The following is a 15033-nucleotide window of genomic DNA, read 5'->3' as shown; positions in this document are numbered from 1 at the left end:
TGAGCACCAAATCAGAATAATAGATTGGTTTCTGAAGGATCACGTGACACTGACGACTGGAGTAATATAAATAAAAAATGATATTTTAAAATGTAATAATATTTAGCAATATTACAATTGTATTGTGTTTTTGATCAGATAAATGCAGCCTTGCTGAGCATAAGATACTTAGCATAAGGGCCTAAATTAATTGAATCTACCTCAAATGGGCAAAGTCACTTCTCTGTCATAATTCCATTTTAAGTCTCTGAGGAGCCAGTGTGCAGTCTTTCAAGATTTTATGGATTAATAAGGACATGATGCAAATCCACATTTTATGTCTGCAAACGATTTGATGATTCAGCTTTCCGTTTGATGAAGTGTGCTTTTCAGAGATCTCCGTTTCTCTCGGTATTATGGATGTGGTCTGAGTGATGGTATGGTATATGATGACACTATAGATAGGCCATACTGATGTTGTCATAGAGAAAAATGCAGAGCAGGCAGGCAACTTTTGTAGAAACCCAGATACACTACCGTTCAAAAGTTTGGGGTCGGTACGATTTTAAATACTTTGAAAAGAATTCTCTTCTGCTAACCATGCTTATTTGATTAAAAATACAACAAAAATCAGTTATAGTATTAAATATTATTCCAGTGTAAATCAGCTGTTTTCTGTGTGAATATATAGTAAAATTGAATTTATTCCTGTGATCAAAGCTGAATTTTCAGCATCACCAGTGTCAGTGTCTTCAGTGTCAAATGATCCTTCACAAATCAGTATAATATGAGGATTTGATGCTCAAGAAACATTTATTATTATTATCAATGTTGAAACAGTTGTTGGTCTGTCAGTTGTACAGTTTTTTTTTGATTCTTTGATGAATAGGAAGTTTTTGTTTGGAAGGAACAGCATTTGTTTGAAATAGAATCTTTTGTAACATTATAAATGTCTTTACTGTCCTTGATAAATAAAAGTATTGATTTCTTTTCTCCAAAAAATAAAAATAAAATTCTCACTGACCCCAAACTTTTGAACGGTAGTGTATATGTAAATGGCTCATGGGGCCTTATCTGTCCACTTACCTTCATCATCAGTGAATTTCAACACTAGTGTGAAAGCCTATGCATTGTTAAGGAAATATTCAGACATGTGTTTTCCATAACTTGGTAGTTACATTTGTACAACAGATATTAACCAAATTTACTGAATATAATCTCATTCGGTCGTGTTTCTTGAAAGTGTCAGTTTCTATTGTCACTCGTTTTCATAATTAGTATTTAGCTTTCATAATCAGATTTAGCTCTCCAGGCAGAACTGACGATATACTGCTGCCAAGGCACATAGGAATTGGAAGTCAAAAAGGTGGGATGGGAAGTCAAGATAGACTTGTTCTTGTCTAACCAGTTTACTTACATTTATAACCTTTCCTGGAATCATATTTTGCAATATTCAAGATTAAATAATTATCAGATAAATGTCTAAATACATTCTATAAATTAGGTGATGTCCTTCTAAAGTATTTTAGTAATAATATCCAAATTCTCCTGGAACATATCCATATTCGGACAAGCTTGGTCAATGCCACTTGCGAGTTTTAATTTCGCACTGATAATGAATATAGAATGCGTTATTGTTTGGTAAATTCAACAATAGCACTAAAATGACCTAGGCCTACTAAATAAAAAATAAAAGATTTTATTTTCTAGTCACAAATTAATCAGTTACTTTTCCTCAAAGTGTCTTCAGCATGTCTGGACCAAATAATTTATTTAAAATGTTATATTTCGATTTCCATTCATTCACTTTCCTGTTATTGTACCAAAATATGCTTAAACTTTCCCAATGGCTTGATATACATATAATAATTAATTTACACTAACGTTCAAACGTCTGGGGTCGATAAGATTTTATCAAAAATATAGTAAAAACAATTCACATTGTGAAATATAATTACAATTTAAAATAACTATTTTCAAATCCATTATATTAAAAAAAAGTAATTTATTAATGTGATGGCAAAACTGAATTTTCAGCATCATTACTCCAGTCTTCAGTGCCACATGATCCTTCAGAAATCATTCTAATATTCTGTTTTGGTGCTAAAAAAAACCACTTAATATTTTTTGGGAAACTGTTTTTTTCTCAATGAACCAAAAGTTCAAAGGAGGAGCATTTAGGCTTATTTGAAATAGAAATTCACTATTTTCATAGAAGATAGCAGAAGTGAAATGCAGTCATATGGCAATAACATAACAGTAGGCTAATCAAAATAATGACTCGGTAAAGATTATTTCATTCAGTTCATTCATCACATTAGAGTAAATTGTAGACTGCTACATCACCTAGAGAAATCCAATGTTGGCTTGGCATCTTGTCTGCTAAAAATGTCTCGATTTTGGGCAAGTTTTGGAGACAGCGAGGTTTCCTTGCGGTATATGGTGCCACTATATAGGCTTTACAGAACATATATTTACAGTATGGAAGTAGCTAGGCCTACATTTATAACTCTTTGAAAGACATTTGTGATACTATGACACATTGTGGTTGTTCTGGGTACAGCAACTCTTCTTTTCAGCCTTGCACTTCCCATTCAAGTATTGATGTAAAATTAATAGGACATTTATTTGTTAATGAACATTCTTGTACCATATGAGGTCTTGTTTTAATGTCACAATACAAGCACAGGTTTAAAATGCTTTACAATTGCAGAAACAATAACGTACTGGTAGTTTTCTGTCAGCATTTTATGGCACACTTTGTTCTTGTGATAAATATAGGCTAACTTGGTATTTATGTGGAAAATGTTCGTTAAAACACTGGTGAAAAATCGAGTCATCTCTTTATGGAAAATACAAAGCATTTTATTTTCCATAACCTTGTAGGTTTTAATTTCTAATAATTGTATGAAAATCTGCAAAAAAGCAAGTTTTACTTTATTAAACATATACAATTATTTCTAACATTCCATAAATCATATACATTTACACTGTTTCACTGAATTTATCACATACACATATTACAAACTATTTGAATACAAAAAAATTGTAAATTAACAATAAGCAGTCACAATGGCAACTGGAATGGCAACTGTTAAAAAACATTGTGCATTTAATACGAACGATTATGCTGTCTTTCCAAACATATGTAAAATAACAACTGATATCACCAGTTTATCCATCAAGCAATAATACAGTCACTATAGATAGTTTCACGCAATAATACAGTCACTATAGATAGTTTCACATTGGCGATGAATGGAAACTTGATCAGGGAAGAAAAAGAGAGTTTTTGTGTGACCTCTTGACAATTCAGTGATATCACAATAAACTTTACATCCTCAATAATTATGAACAATCTTAACGCTTGACATTGTCTTGCGTTAAATTCTTTCTCCTCGTCTATCCACTGCAGTTCTTTCTCTGTCTTTAACCAGTCGGAAGACGTAACGGCTTGCCACATGCAGGTCCCAGTTGTAGCGGGCGAGGATTTTTTGACATTCCTCACGAGAGCACTGATTCATGTAATAGAGCTGGTCTGTCTGATGATGCAAGGAAAACCCAAAAGAATGACATAGACCATCAAAGTAATGTATGCAATGTATGAAATCATTTACTTTGAACAAGTGTTAATTCTCTATTACTTTAAGCTGTTGTTCCGCCCGTGCAGGATTCCAGTCATTACGATGCAGAGCTCTCTGAGCCTCCTCAATGGTCACTCCATGCACCGCCTCCTGAACCTGATGACAAAAGAGAATTGTATTACACAAAAAAATAAACAAAAAATATATTTTTTAAAACACATTACTTATAAATTTACTACGAAATACAAATAAAAGTCATTTTTTCATGTAAGTATTGTTTTCCCATTCATTAACGGACAGCTCTTCTGTCCTCGTGTTGTCCTCATGTTCTACGGCGAAATAATATTTATTTATTTATTTATTTTAACCTTACTGACCACAAACTTTTGAATGGTAGTCTCTGAATATATATATAAACTAATTATATATAATAAATATATCTGTAAGTTCTTTATTAAATTTTATATAAATAGTACTGCAATCACATTTATAATATTTTAAAATTGTTGAACATGAAGAAATCTGCATACCTGCGCTATGACTGCTTCCTTGTTTACTTGTGGTGGATACCTCTCCCTTCCCTTGTCCCGCTCTCTTTCTTTCTCTTGCTCCTTCTCTCTCTCCTTCTCTTTCTCAAGGCCATCATCTAACTGAGGGCTTGACTTGGCCAGATGTGCCATCCTGACAAGGTTGTTAGTCCCTAAACACTGCTGCTGTGGTTGGAATTGGAACTGTGTCTGTAGCTGTGGATGAGTTTGAGGGGTCCAGCCAGCTGGATTTGCTGTTCTCCGATCATGGAACATCATCTGGGGTTTGAAGCTGCTGGTTGGTGGGCTGATGCATTTGATGCTGGGGGGTGGTGGGCGTGGAGGTGGGATGACAACAGCATCACTAAACCTGCGGGGATCTCTCATCAAATTACTCTGCATGAGTCTGCGCGGGTCAGGGCTCTGAGCTCCATTCCCACCACCACCTTGACCTTTGTCCTGTGAAACATCAAGGATGGACTCCAGGCTTATCGATATGCCTGAAGATTGAGAGTAAGACACAGAATGGGATTGGATAAACTATCATTCAAAATTTGAGGGTTGGTAAGATTGTTTTAATGATTGTTTAATGACCATATTACTGTATTTTTTATCAAATAAATGCAGCCGTGCTGAGTATAAGAGACAACTCTTATACTCAGCACGGCTGCATTTATTTGATAAAAAATACAGTAATATTGTTATAACTATTTGAATATATTTTAATGTAATTTATTCCTGTGATGGCAAAGCTGAATTTTCAGCATCATTACTCTAGTCTTCAGTTTCACATGATCCTTCAGAAATCATTCTAATATGCTGATTTGGTGCTCAAGAAACATTTCTTACTATCATCAATGTTGAAAACAGTTGTTCTGCTTAATATTTTTGTGGAAATCATGACATGTTTTGCAAAATTATTTGATAAATAGAAAGGTTTTTTTATAAAAAAAATTATATAACAATGTGAAAGTCTTTACTGTCACTTTTTTATCAATTTAATGAATCCTTTAGGACTACAGGAATTGATTTCTTTAAAAAATGTTGCCAACCCATAACTTTTGAATGCTAGTGTATGTGTACAAGACAATAGCCTATTTTGTAGTACGTTCAGGCCTTCAATAATACTCAAATGATAATGTAAGAAGTTTGTTACAGTATATTTTAAATTCTAACCTGACATTTTCTTCAGATTTGAGCATGCCTTATCTCTTGCTAATGGAATCCTCCAACGTCTGGAGCTGAAAAGTTCACATTGAATGACAAAAGTCACATAAACAGTCCCATTAGAGTGACATTCAGCTCTTTAGTAAATTCAACCCTAATAGTTTACAACTTCATTTAAAATGTCACTCACTCATCTGGTCGTTCTGGGGGGGGGCAGCTGCGTGTCGGACCAGACACAGGAGCTGCTGCTGTGAGAGCAGGGGCAGCTAACACAGGGGGGAACCAGCCAACACTTAGAGTTCTCTGGTTTTGCCCCTTCCACTCACAAATTTCCAGCCTATGAGGAAACAGAAGAGCATAGCATAGTCAGTTATATGACTTCCACAAAGCCCTATTTGGTTTCTCTACTTTTAATTTACAAATACATTTAGATGAATAATCCACAGCACCTTCCATTTTCCGTCAAGTCTTGGCCTGCTTTAACATCTGTGTTCTTAATTTGCACTCCAAACTTCAATATATATATATATATATTTGTATATTTGGAAATCTATCTGCTAATGCATATTGCATATTGCATATGCATATTATTTCAATAGTATCAAATGTCACTAATATATACTGTATTTAAAACTGTTTAAAGTCATTGGTACCCATTGGTTTTGCTGTAATTATTAAATTATAAGGAATTTGTTCTGTCAAATTCAATTTTGTTGAATTTTTGTACTGTCCAAGTGTGGTTTGCATCAGAGTCAGACAAAAGGGTTGAACTATGAATGGAATGCTACTAAGTCAAAGGGAGGGGAGACAGGTTAATAATTACCCACAACGACCTTTATCAGAGTCAGAGTCAACTAAGATTTATTGGCATGACTATTAACAATACTGCCAAAGAGCATAAGGTAAAGGAAATAGACAATAGAAAATAAACGAAGGACAATATCAAAAATAAACAAAAAGAAGGGGGTAAATAAAAGAAAAAGAAAAATACATTAAAATATTGTTTGCCCTTGGGCTCTCTTACCCATGGTCTATTACAGTCACTAGATCATTCGCCTGTAGACAGAGTTTTCTGGGATCTATGAGATCTTTCACGGCACGAACCTCCATTGGCTGTGCCTGAAAATACATTAAAGAGAGAGAGAAATTAGAGAAAGAATACATCCTGAGTTTAGATACATCTTTTGTAATATCAATAGCACAAGTGGTGCTGTTCAAAAGATTGGGGTTGGTAAGATTATGCTCATCAAGGCTGCATTTATCTGGTAAAAAATATATACTTACTGACCCCAAACTTTTGAACAGTAGTGTATATTAATGCGATTCTTTTTTTTAATGAGAGGCAGAGGCTTAACACTTACATCCGCTACCATGGTGGTGAGCTGTGAGAAGGTCGGTCGGTCAGCAGGACTGCAGGCCCAACATTTGCGCATTACAGAGTACAACTCCTGCGGACAGTCTGGAGGTCTCTCCAACCGCTCACCTTCCCGCTCTACACGACACATAATCTACACGACACAACACGCATCCATTAGTCACCAATGGAAATAGTGGCGTTTACAGCTGCACTTCATAAACAAAACACATCATTTTTTTACAGTTTAACTGCATCAAACCAACTATATACCTGTCTGCTAGACAGTCCCAACCAGGGCTCCTCACAGTAAGTGAACATTTCCCACAATGTGACACCAAACATCCAGACATCTGAAGCATGAGAGAAAGAACCCACACGCAAACTCTCAGGAGCACACCTAGAGAAAGGAGGCTGGAATTACTTTCCTTGACCTAACTGTGTAATAGTGAAACAATGAAGCTCACTGTTTCTACTCTTTGCTGTGCTTAAATTCAGCTTCTCACCATGCGAAGGGGATGCGTTTGTGTGGCGTCATGATATAGGGGTCTTTGTTCAGATTCAAGCCTCTCATTAGTCCAAAGTCTCCAATCTTCACTTGCTCTCTAGCAGCCAAGAACACATTCCGGGCGGCAAGGTCTCTGTGGATGAAGCGTCTGGACTCTAGGTACTCCATACCTACAGCAATCTGTGTGCTGAAGAGCCAGAGTCGTGAAAGAGGATATTCTCCCTGCCGTATACGCAGAGTGTCGTATAAAGAACCAAGGGGAGCCAGCTCTGTCACCTGATAAAAAAGAAAAAGTGTAATTATGGTATCCATCTTAGTATCACCAGCACTTCTTATGATTATCAATGCTTAATATTTTTGTGCAAACCATGATACATTTTTTTTTCAGGATTCTTTCTTTGAAAAGAACCGCCTTTATTTGAAATAGAAAGCTTTTGTAACATAATAAATGTCTCTACTGTCACTTTTGATCAATTTAATGCATCCTTGTTTATATATATATATATTTTTTTTTTCAAATTAAATACCCCAAACACTGACCCCAAATATTTGAACAGTAGTGTACATTCTTTAAACAATATCAAATTTATACAGTTTTATTTTACTCCACTCTCTAAGAGGGATTACAATAATGTAAAATAAAAACAAACAAATGTAAAGTAAAATACAAATGACCGAAAAGTAATGCATTGTATGCTCCAAGATGTTATACTAATATAAAAATGTTATTTTGTATTGTACTTTCTACAAGTTACATTGTTGCGCCAGTATGTAGCGAAAAGTTATTCCCTTTATGAGTGAATTACTGAATCATTGAATAAACTGTTTCGTTCAGAAACGCAATTAATTCAGGTCTTTACAAGCGAGTCATTGAATCATTCGTTCAACAGATTCGCTCAAATACACTGATTCATTGAGGAATGTGCAGTGGTTAATTCTGCTGTAATTTGAACCTTTGTTTCCTAAGCGGAGCACAAGTAAAAGTAAATGGAAATATTGTATCTAAACTGTGTAGATACTCAATATTAACTTCTTATTTATTGAACTGTTATATAAAACCCAATATCACACTCACATTCATGTTTTGGTCTGAATGTCAGCAGAACTGATACAATAAACAGTAAAAGGGAATAAGTCATTTATAGGCTATGTATATGCATACAAATAATCAAATATTAGTAAAGAATATGATTTTAGATGAAAAGTTATGTTTACCATTTTAAGAGGATGAGTAAGGACAACACCATAGAGGTGTATAATGTTTGGGTGGTCCAGAGACTGCATAATATTAACTTCCTGGAGGAACTCAGTCACCATGTTGTCCTGTCTGCACGATCCACTCCTCAAGGTTTTCACTGCTACAGGCAACTTAAAAAGAGGGAAACATGACCATTAGGGTGACATTCATTCCTGTGTTTAAGCATCTTAGTAGACAAAAAGAGGACATACGTAGATGGTCATTTTTGGTATAGAGTAGCCTACTCACCACTCGTCCAGTCGGTGTGTGCCATTCTGCTTTCCTAACTACCCCAAATGAACCTGAGCCTAGCCTGTCCCCAAAGATCAGTTCACTGTTCTGGATAAGACAGGGGAACGTGCGGCCTGCCTCTGGCCCCTGGCCTGACCCAACAACATTATGCTGCTCACTTCCCTCAGGGGTGCGAGCATTGAAGGGCTAGCAGAAAACAGACAGTGATTATCACAGGTAGGCAAAGTTAATGAATAAACAGAGAGGGTATGTAAAGATGTGAAATACTACTATACCTTCGTCATCCACGACCTTGGTCGCATGTTGTTTTTGTAACGTTTGACGGCTACCCATAATCGTCGTTGTCCTTTTGACACACACACAAAAAAAAAAAATCACAGGAAAACCCCAATAAATACAAAGCTAAGAAAATAATTCAAAACAAAGAACTAACAAACAGACACACAGAACATGTTACAAGTTAGAAGAAAAGGTTTTATAGAACTTTAAAGGGTTCTGTCAGGCACTTAATATATAGAACCTTCTAGGGGTTTCCATCATGGGATCAATTTATGGATTTAGTTATAATTAATTTAATTTTTTTTTTTTTTTTTGTAAACATGCTTTATCACTGACTAGAATTTGTTTAAATAACATGTTAAACATGAAAGAATTTTGCCATCATTTAAGACATTTCTTCTTATATAGAACCTTTTTAGCATTAATGGTTCTTTAAAATTGAGTCATAAACCCTATGGATATATAGAACCCTATGGCTATTGAACACGATTTACATTTTTTCTAAGAGTTTACATTAGTTTTTCACAATTGCTAAAACACTAAACCCCATTCTCTGAACCAACATTTAAGACATTTCTTCTTATATAGAACCTTTTTAGCATTAATGGTTCTTTAAAATTGAGTCATAAACCCTATGGATATATAGAACCCTATGGCTATAGAACACGATTTACATTTTTTCTAAGAGTTTACATTAGTTTTTCACAATTGCTAAAACACTAAACCCCATTCTCTGAACCAAATGCTCAGTTGCCTAAACATATTTGTCAAATATTTCAAGTTCATGTCCAAAAGGTCAAAGAAAACTCTAAATGAAAAGCATGTTACAGTACACCATTTTGGGCCATTGTGTGTAAACGATGAAAACTGTGTGGTAGTTGTGTTCCACTTTTGCCACTTGTGTTACAGTGCATCACAGTGCAAAATGTGTTTTAGTTAGTGAGAATGTTTAGAGTTTTGCAAAAAGAATGCATGAGATTTGCAAATGGTGTCCAACTGCATGAACTTGTTTAAGGTTTTGAAGAAAGACCGATTTATTTGACAAACTGGTTTCGGCAATTGAGAATTAGATTCAGAAGACAGAGTTTAGTCAGTGTTTTAACAATTGTGAAAAACTGTACTGGACTGGATTTTGCTGTTTTAAAAAAAAAAAAAGATTGTTTCTTTGACCTTTTGGGCTTTTGTAGTTAGACTACTGCATTTTTACAATATGCAAGTGCTGGATATAGAGCACTATACTTGCAAAATGCATACAGTGTACAATATATTCACCTTACCAAGTTGTGATTATGCAATTGCAAAATTTGTTTACTTTATACAATATAATTTATTTGTAACTACATGCTCTGGATGCTGCTATGTAGTGTCTAATGAATGTTCTGTAGTGTTTATATATTGACTGATGTGTGTATGATCTGAAAGCTTTGATTTTGAGAACAGGTGAAATGCTTTTGAGCCGTTTGTTTGATTTTGATTTTTTCCAAAAAAGTCAGGGTTTTTTTGTAATTAGTTTGAAGATTTGGTTTTGTTTAATGTTGAGAAAATGAGTGAAGGCTTCAAGAAACGTGTCTTAGCAATTGTGAAAAACTGTAAAGGTAATAATGATATCAGAAACATTATATTTAGCCCTGAAAGAGATTTAAGTACACAAAACAAATCAAATAAAAAACTGCTTTACAAGACAAACCTGGTTTACTAATGCCAATCTGTTCAAGATCTGCTTCTTTAACGTAGTTCAGGTGTTCAATTCGTGTCACGTTGAGTCCATCTCGCATCCTTAGGTAGAATCTCTCTAGCTGCACTTCAGCGAGGAGCTGGTACAGCCACTGAGTGTCATGATCCATCATTATTAGACTGTCCCAGAGCAACTCTGAGAGGCAAACAGAACAATGAGATGAGATCAAAAAAGGAAGTACGATAAACCCTAAAAAATCTGAGAGTGTGACTCGATTGAAAGAGATTCTTTATTTTTCTGGTGGTTAGCACTTTCCAGTTTTGTATTTATTTTCATAGAAACTAGTTCTATACACATAGAGTACTGTATTTAAATATCTCTTTAGTGTTTAAATATCTCAGTGTGTTGCGTTCAAGTGCTTTTGTTGTCCTAATGTGGTAAAAAGATGGAGATCCAGACCTGTTATTTAGCTAAAACTATTTTAGATTGCTTAAGTCATCTGCTACAGCAAGAAAATGATTTATCAAAACTCAAACGGTAAATAATATGCTGTATATTTTCTAGATCATGAATAGTACATATTTTTACCATTCACAACTCTTGCGTTGCTCTCCGCCATTTTGAAAAGGTCAAAGGTAATCTCATCTCGGCAACTCGTGCATCAAAATATTCTACGAGTTGCCCAGTGGAAAATACCACATGAGGGGGTGTTCATGTGCATTTTCCATGTCGGCTTTTGATATTTACCATAATTACCATAGCACGTGAACGCACCATTAGTACTGAAGGAAAATGAAAATTGAGCAGAAGTACGTAGGAGGGCGGAGCCAGGCTAACAATAAGGTCCTCTGAGATTACATTAGTTAATGCATTATCTAACTTTAGTGAACAATGAGCATTTGTTACAATATTTATTAATCTTTGTTAACATAATTTAATAAAAATAAAACTGCTCATTGTTAGTTCATGTTTGCTCAGGTCCATTAAATAATATTAACAGATACAATTTTTGATTTGAATAAATCTATTCGTAAATGTTGACATTAACATTAACTTTAAGATTAAGAAATGTTTTTTTGCATTTGCATAGTTTTTTTTTAATGTTTTTTATAATACCCGGTGATAGGCAGATGCTTTCGAATGCTCCCGTGTGTATTCGTGTAAGCGCTCTGTGAAGAGCTTCAAAGGTTTCTATTTACAATGGGTCTCATTCATGAACCACGAGCAGAACGAATTTTTGTGTAAATCGTGTGTAAAGTGGTTCTGCCGTAAATTTTTCGGATTCATTAAAATGTTCCTATTTTCTAAATGTTAGTTGGTACGAAAGAAATGTACACCTGCTCCCAGCCACGCGTAGCCTAACTAGTGAGTTTAACATCCGAACGTTTTGCTCTAACAACTAGCTGCATTTTAATTCAGCTTAATCGGGTACATTTACACAGCATTTTGAAAGAATATATATAGTAATTACATACGGTTTTTCTTTTTACTTCTGGGACTGTTTGATTAACAGATGAAACTCCATTAACTGCATCTGTAATATCCTGCCAAGCTTCCTTTTTTTAGGACCTGATACGCCACTATGTAGCCTACGCTTGAAAATAAAATGTGGTGTTTTGAATGAACTTCTGATAATAAAACTTCGATTTCTGCATCTGAGAAATTTTTCTTTTTCATTCGCTTTTGAGAAGACATGTTGAAATCCTTCATTTGGTGTCATAATATGATGCCCATATATAGTTGTCAGTCGGATTTAATGGGCGGGATTTATGGTAATTGAGAATGAGCGTGTACGCGCATCCCATTTACGACTGATTGGAATTCATTAACACACACACACACACACACATTTCACTATCACATCTGATGTTTACGAAGTATATGTGAATCAGGAGATGAGTTTTCGGGAAGGTCTCTTTATGCGCAAATCACTCTCATATTTACTCGTATATTTACGAATGTTTCATGAATGAGACCCAATGTGTTTTCGAAGTGTTGATCATTGTAGCCAATCACAGACATACCTGTTGAGCATGTGAACGCAATGGCCAATCAGAGGTGTTTAAGTTAGTCAGAATCTGCTCAACACAGCGCAAAACACCAAGCTTCAGTGATTATAAAAGGAGCGCTCTTTGCTCGTTGTCTGTTTATAATCCATATACAATTTGAATAAAAGTTTGTTTTTCATGCTGCAAAGTTTCTGGATTTACAACTCTATCCAAAACAGCAATGATTGACAGTGATATAACCATAGCAACTTACAGGACAAAACAATCTGATACTTGAAGCAAGGGAGCAGAGAAGTTTATAAACCAAACAAACCACTTTTTTCAGCAGATGCAAATGAGGAGAAAGGTATGTGGGCAACCAAGGCATGTGTGTCTAAAAGAGAATGATTTACCTGTTCAATACAATTAAACTCATAAAGCAATAATGCTATGAATGACCACTGAATACCTCTCTAAAGTATTCTAACTTGTTTGTATTGGCAAGGAAATCCCCCTCTAACAGCTTCATACTGTATGCACAAGTAAGCAAAGCATTGCTTTAAAGTTATGTGCAGAATAGGATGAAACCTCAAATAAATACTATTTGGCCTGTTCAGCACTGTCATTGCCTTCACGTGTATGTGAACTCCCATCAGCATGCGTACAAAGAGAAAATGAGAAACTCTCTGCACTTTTGTGTTTACAGAACTAGGACAACATACAGACCAACTCAGACACATGACCTTTAGTGAATAATCAGCCAGTATACTTGAAGAGATCACTCTAAAACTATGGGGGCTTGTCTGAGCAGGTAACCTGAGAGCGTCAAAATAAGATTCTAAGACTACACACCCAAAATCCACACCCCGAATGACAAGAGAAAATGATCTTCAGAGGACACTGAAAGATTATCACACAACAACACCTTTCAGTTAACAAGTTGCAACATTCAGGCCTGTTTTCCTCTAGCCAACTTGATGAAGCCAGGCTTGGTTGTTTCCCGTTCACATTTCATAGTCTCGTCTGAAACTGGGTGTGAACTGATAAATCAGACAGATCTACAGCATTACTGTAATCAAATATGTTTCAAACCTTGAAAGTCTTGAAAGCAGAAAAGAGTGGCCATTTACAAAGTTATGAAGGAGTGTAAACCCAGCGCATTGAAACAAATGACAGCTTCTGTTTGTTTGCCATTTTTTGTCAAAAGGTGTGACTTTAATCCTTCAAAAACTATAGAAATGTGTCAAACATATGCAGGTGACTTATGACCGGACAGTTAGTCACAAATAAATATGTGGGTCATACTACATATTACTAATTTTCCAATTAACAGTGTAGTACTACTTATTATATCACAGTTATTTAAGAGATTTGTTGTAGTCTTTAAGGTTGCCAGGCCACTCAAAATTCAGAATGAGTTCTGGGATTTTTCCCCCATTTTTTACACAAACATGAAATAGCTAAACAGATGACAGCATTAATAATACAGCATTAATAATGTCAGTTCAGTTTTTTCTTTTTTACAAAATGTGTAATTTCAACAAATATAAAAAACACATAGGCCTACACTGAAACTGAAACTACACACTTTAGGTAGGAAAAAACTGCATAAAGATTAACATTATATATATAGCCTATCCTATAGACTAGAATAAACTACAGAGGAATTATTATACACCGATACAAAGGAAAGTCTTTAATGTAGCTTCAGAACGCAAACGTACATATAATAATAGCCTACTCATAGTTTCACTTTGTACTATAAACCAGCCATTACAGCAGACAATGACGACTTAAATACTGTGCCCACCCAGGTGAGTGTTTGAACTTAAGCATAACAACAAAGCGGAAATGACGCTTTTTCAAAAAATAATTCCCTAGTAAATACTTAGTTTTGTAACTTCCCTGAGCTGGTAGTTATGTATAAGTTCTGCAATAAAAAACAAAACCAAACAAACAAAAAAACAAAGACAGTCTCAAAAAAAATCCTTAGTTTTGACCAACCAGTTTAGACTCTCGTGCACTTTGATTAAATATTACTTATTTCAAGATATAATTCACTTGTTGCAGAATAAGAATGCTACTTAACAAAAACGTATACTTACAAATAAACGATCGACGTTATTGTCCACAATCGAATCACTTCAGTTCTTCTTCAGCTCGTGTCAAATGCACTCCTGGTATAAGATGTCCTTTAAGTCGTTCATTTTCAGTGAGTTTCACGTATGTTTATATTGGTATAATCCGCCATACTAGAACAGCCTATAAAAAAGTAGTATTCTGACTATCATTTATCTGAAGTTATAAGAGTAGTTTTTAAAATAAGGACAGGTGTTTTAGACTGCGTATGACGTCTCTATGTGATTTTAAAGCCTTCGGTCTGAGTTCTCCCTCACTCCGCCTCCTCACGTCGTCTGCCCTTCACCAATACTTCCCCCTCTTCACCTGCTGGATTTATACCTTTCTATTACATCATACTAATG

The 15033-nt window shown here is 35.1% G+C and overlaps 1 protein-coding gene across 1 annotated transcript; it reads right to left on the bottom strand.

Moving 5' to 3' along the window:
• Window positions 1-3331: 3331 nt before the first annotated feature.
• tnk1 (tyrosine kinase, non-receptor, 1) lies at window positions 3332-14927 on the bottom strand. The gene is made up of 14 exons (XM_056268584.1): window positions 14656-14927; window positions 10575-10757; window positions 8884-8954; window positions 8606-8794; window positions 8335-8487; window positions 7118-7395; window positions 6885-7011; window positions 6619-6765; window positions 6282-6376; window positions 5448-5594; window positions 5267-5331; window positions 4094-4590; window positions 3624-3719; window positions 3332-3521 (listed from the first exon to the last, which is right to left on the bottom strand). The coding sequence occupies exons 2-14, from the start codon at window positions 10732-10734 to the stop codon at window positions 3363-3365; spliced, it is 2184 nt and encodes a 727-aa protein (XP_056124559.1). The 5' UTR covers window positions 10735-10757; window positions 14656-14927; the 3' UTR covers window positions 3332-3362.
• Between the last annotated feature and the right edge of the window lie 106 nt (window positions 14928-15033).

The sequence above is a fragment of the Rhinichthys klamathensis genome, unplaced genomic scaffold (genome assembly GCF_029890125.1).
Source record: "Rhinichthys klamathensis goyatoka isolate OS25496 unplaced genomic scaffold, OSU_Roscu_1.1 h1tg000275l_1, whole genome shotgun sequence".
NCBI classification, from domain to species: domain Eukaryota; kingdom Metazoa; phylum Chordata; class Actinopteri; order Cypriniformes; family Leuciscidae; genus Rhinichthys; species Rhinichthys klamathensis.
This window is presented reverse-complemented; position numbering and strand designations above follow the sequence as displayed.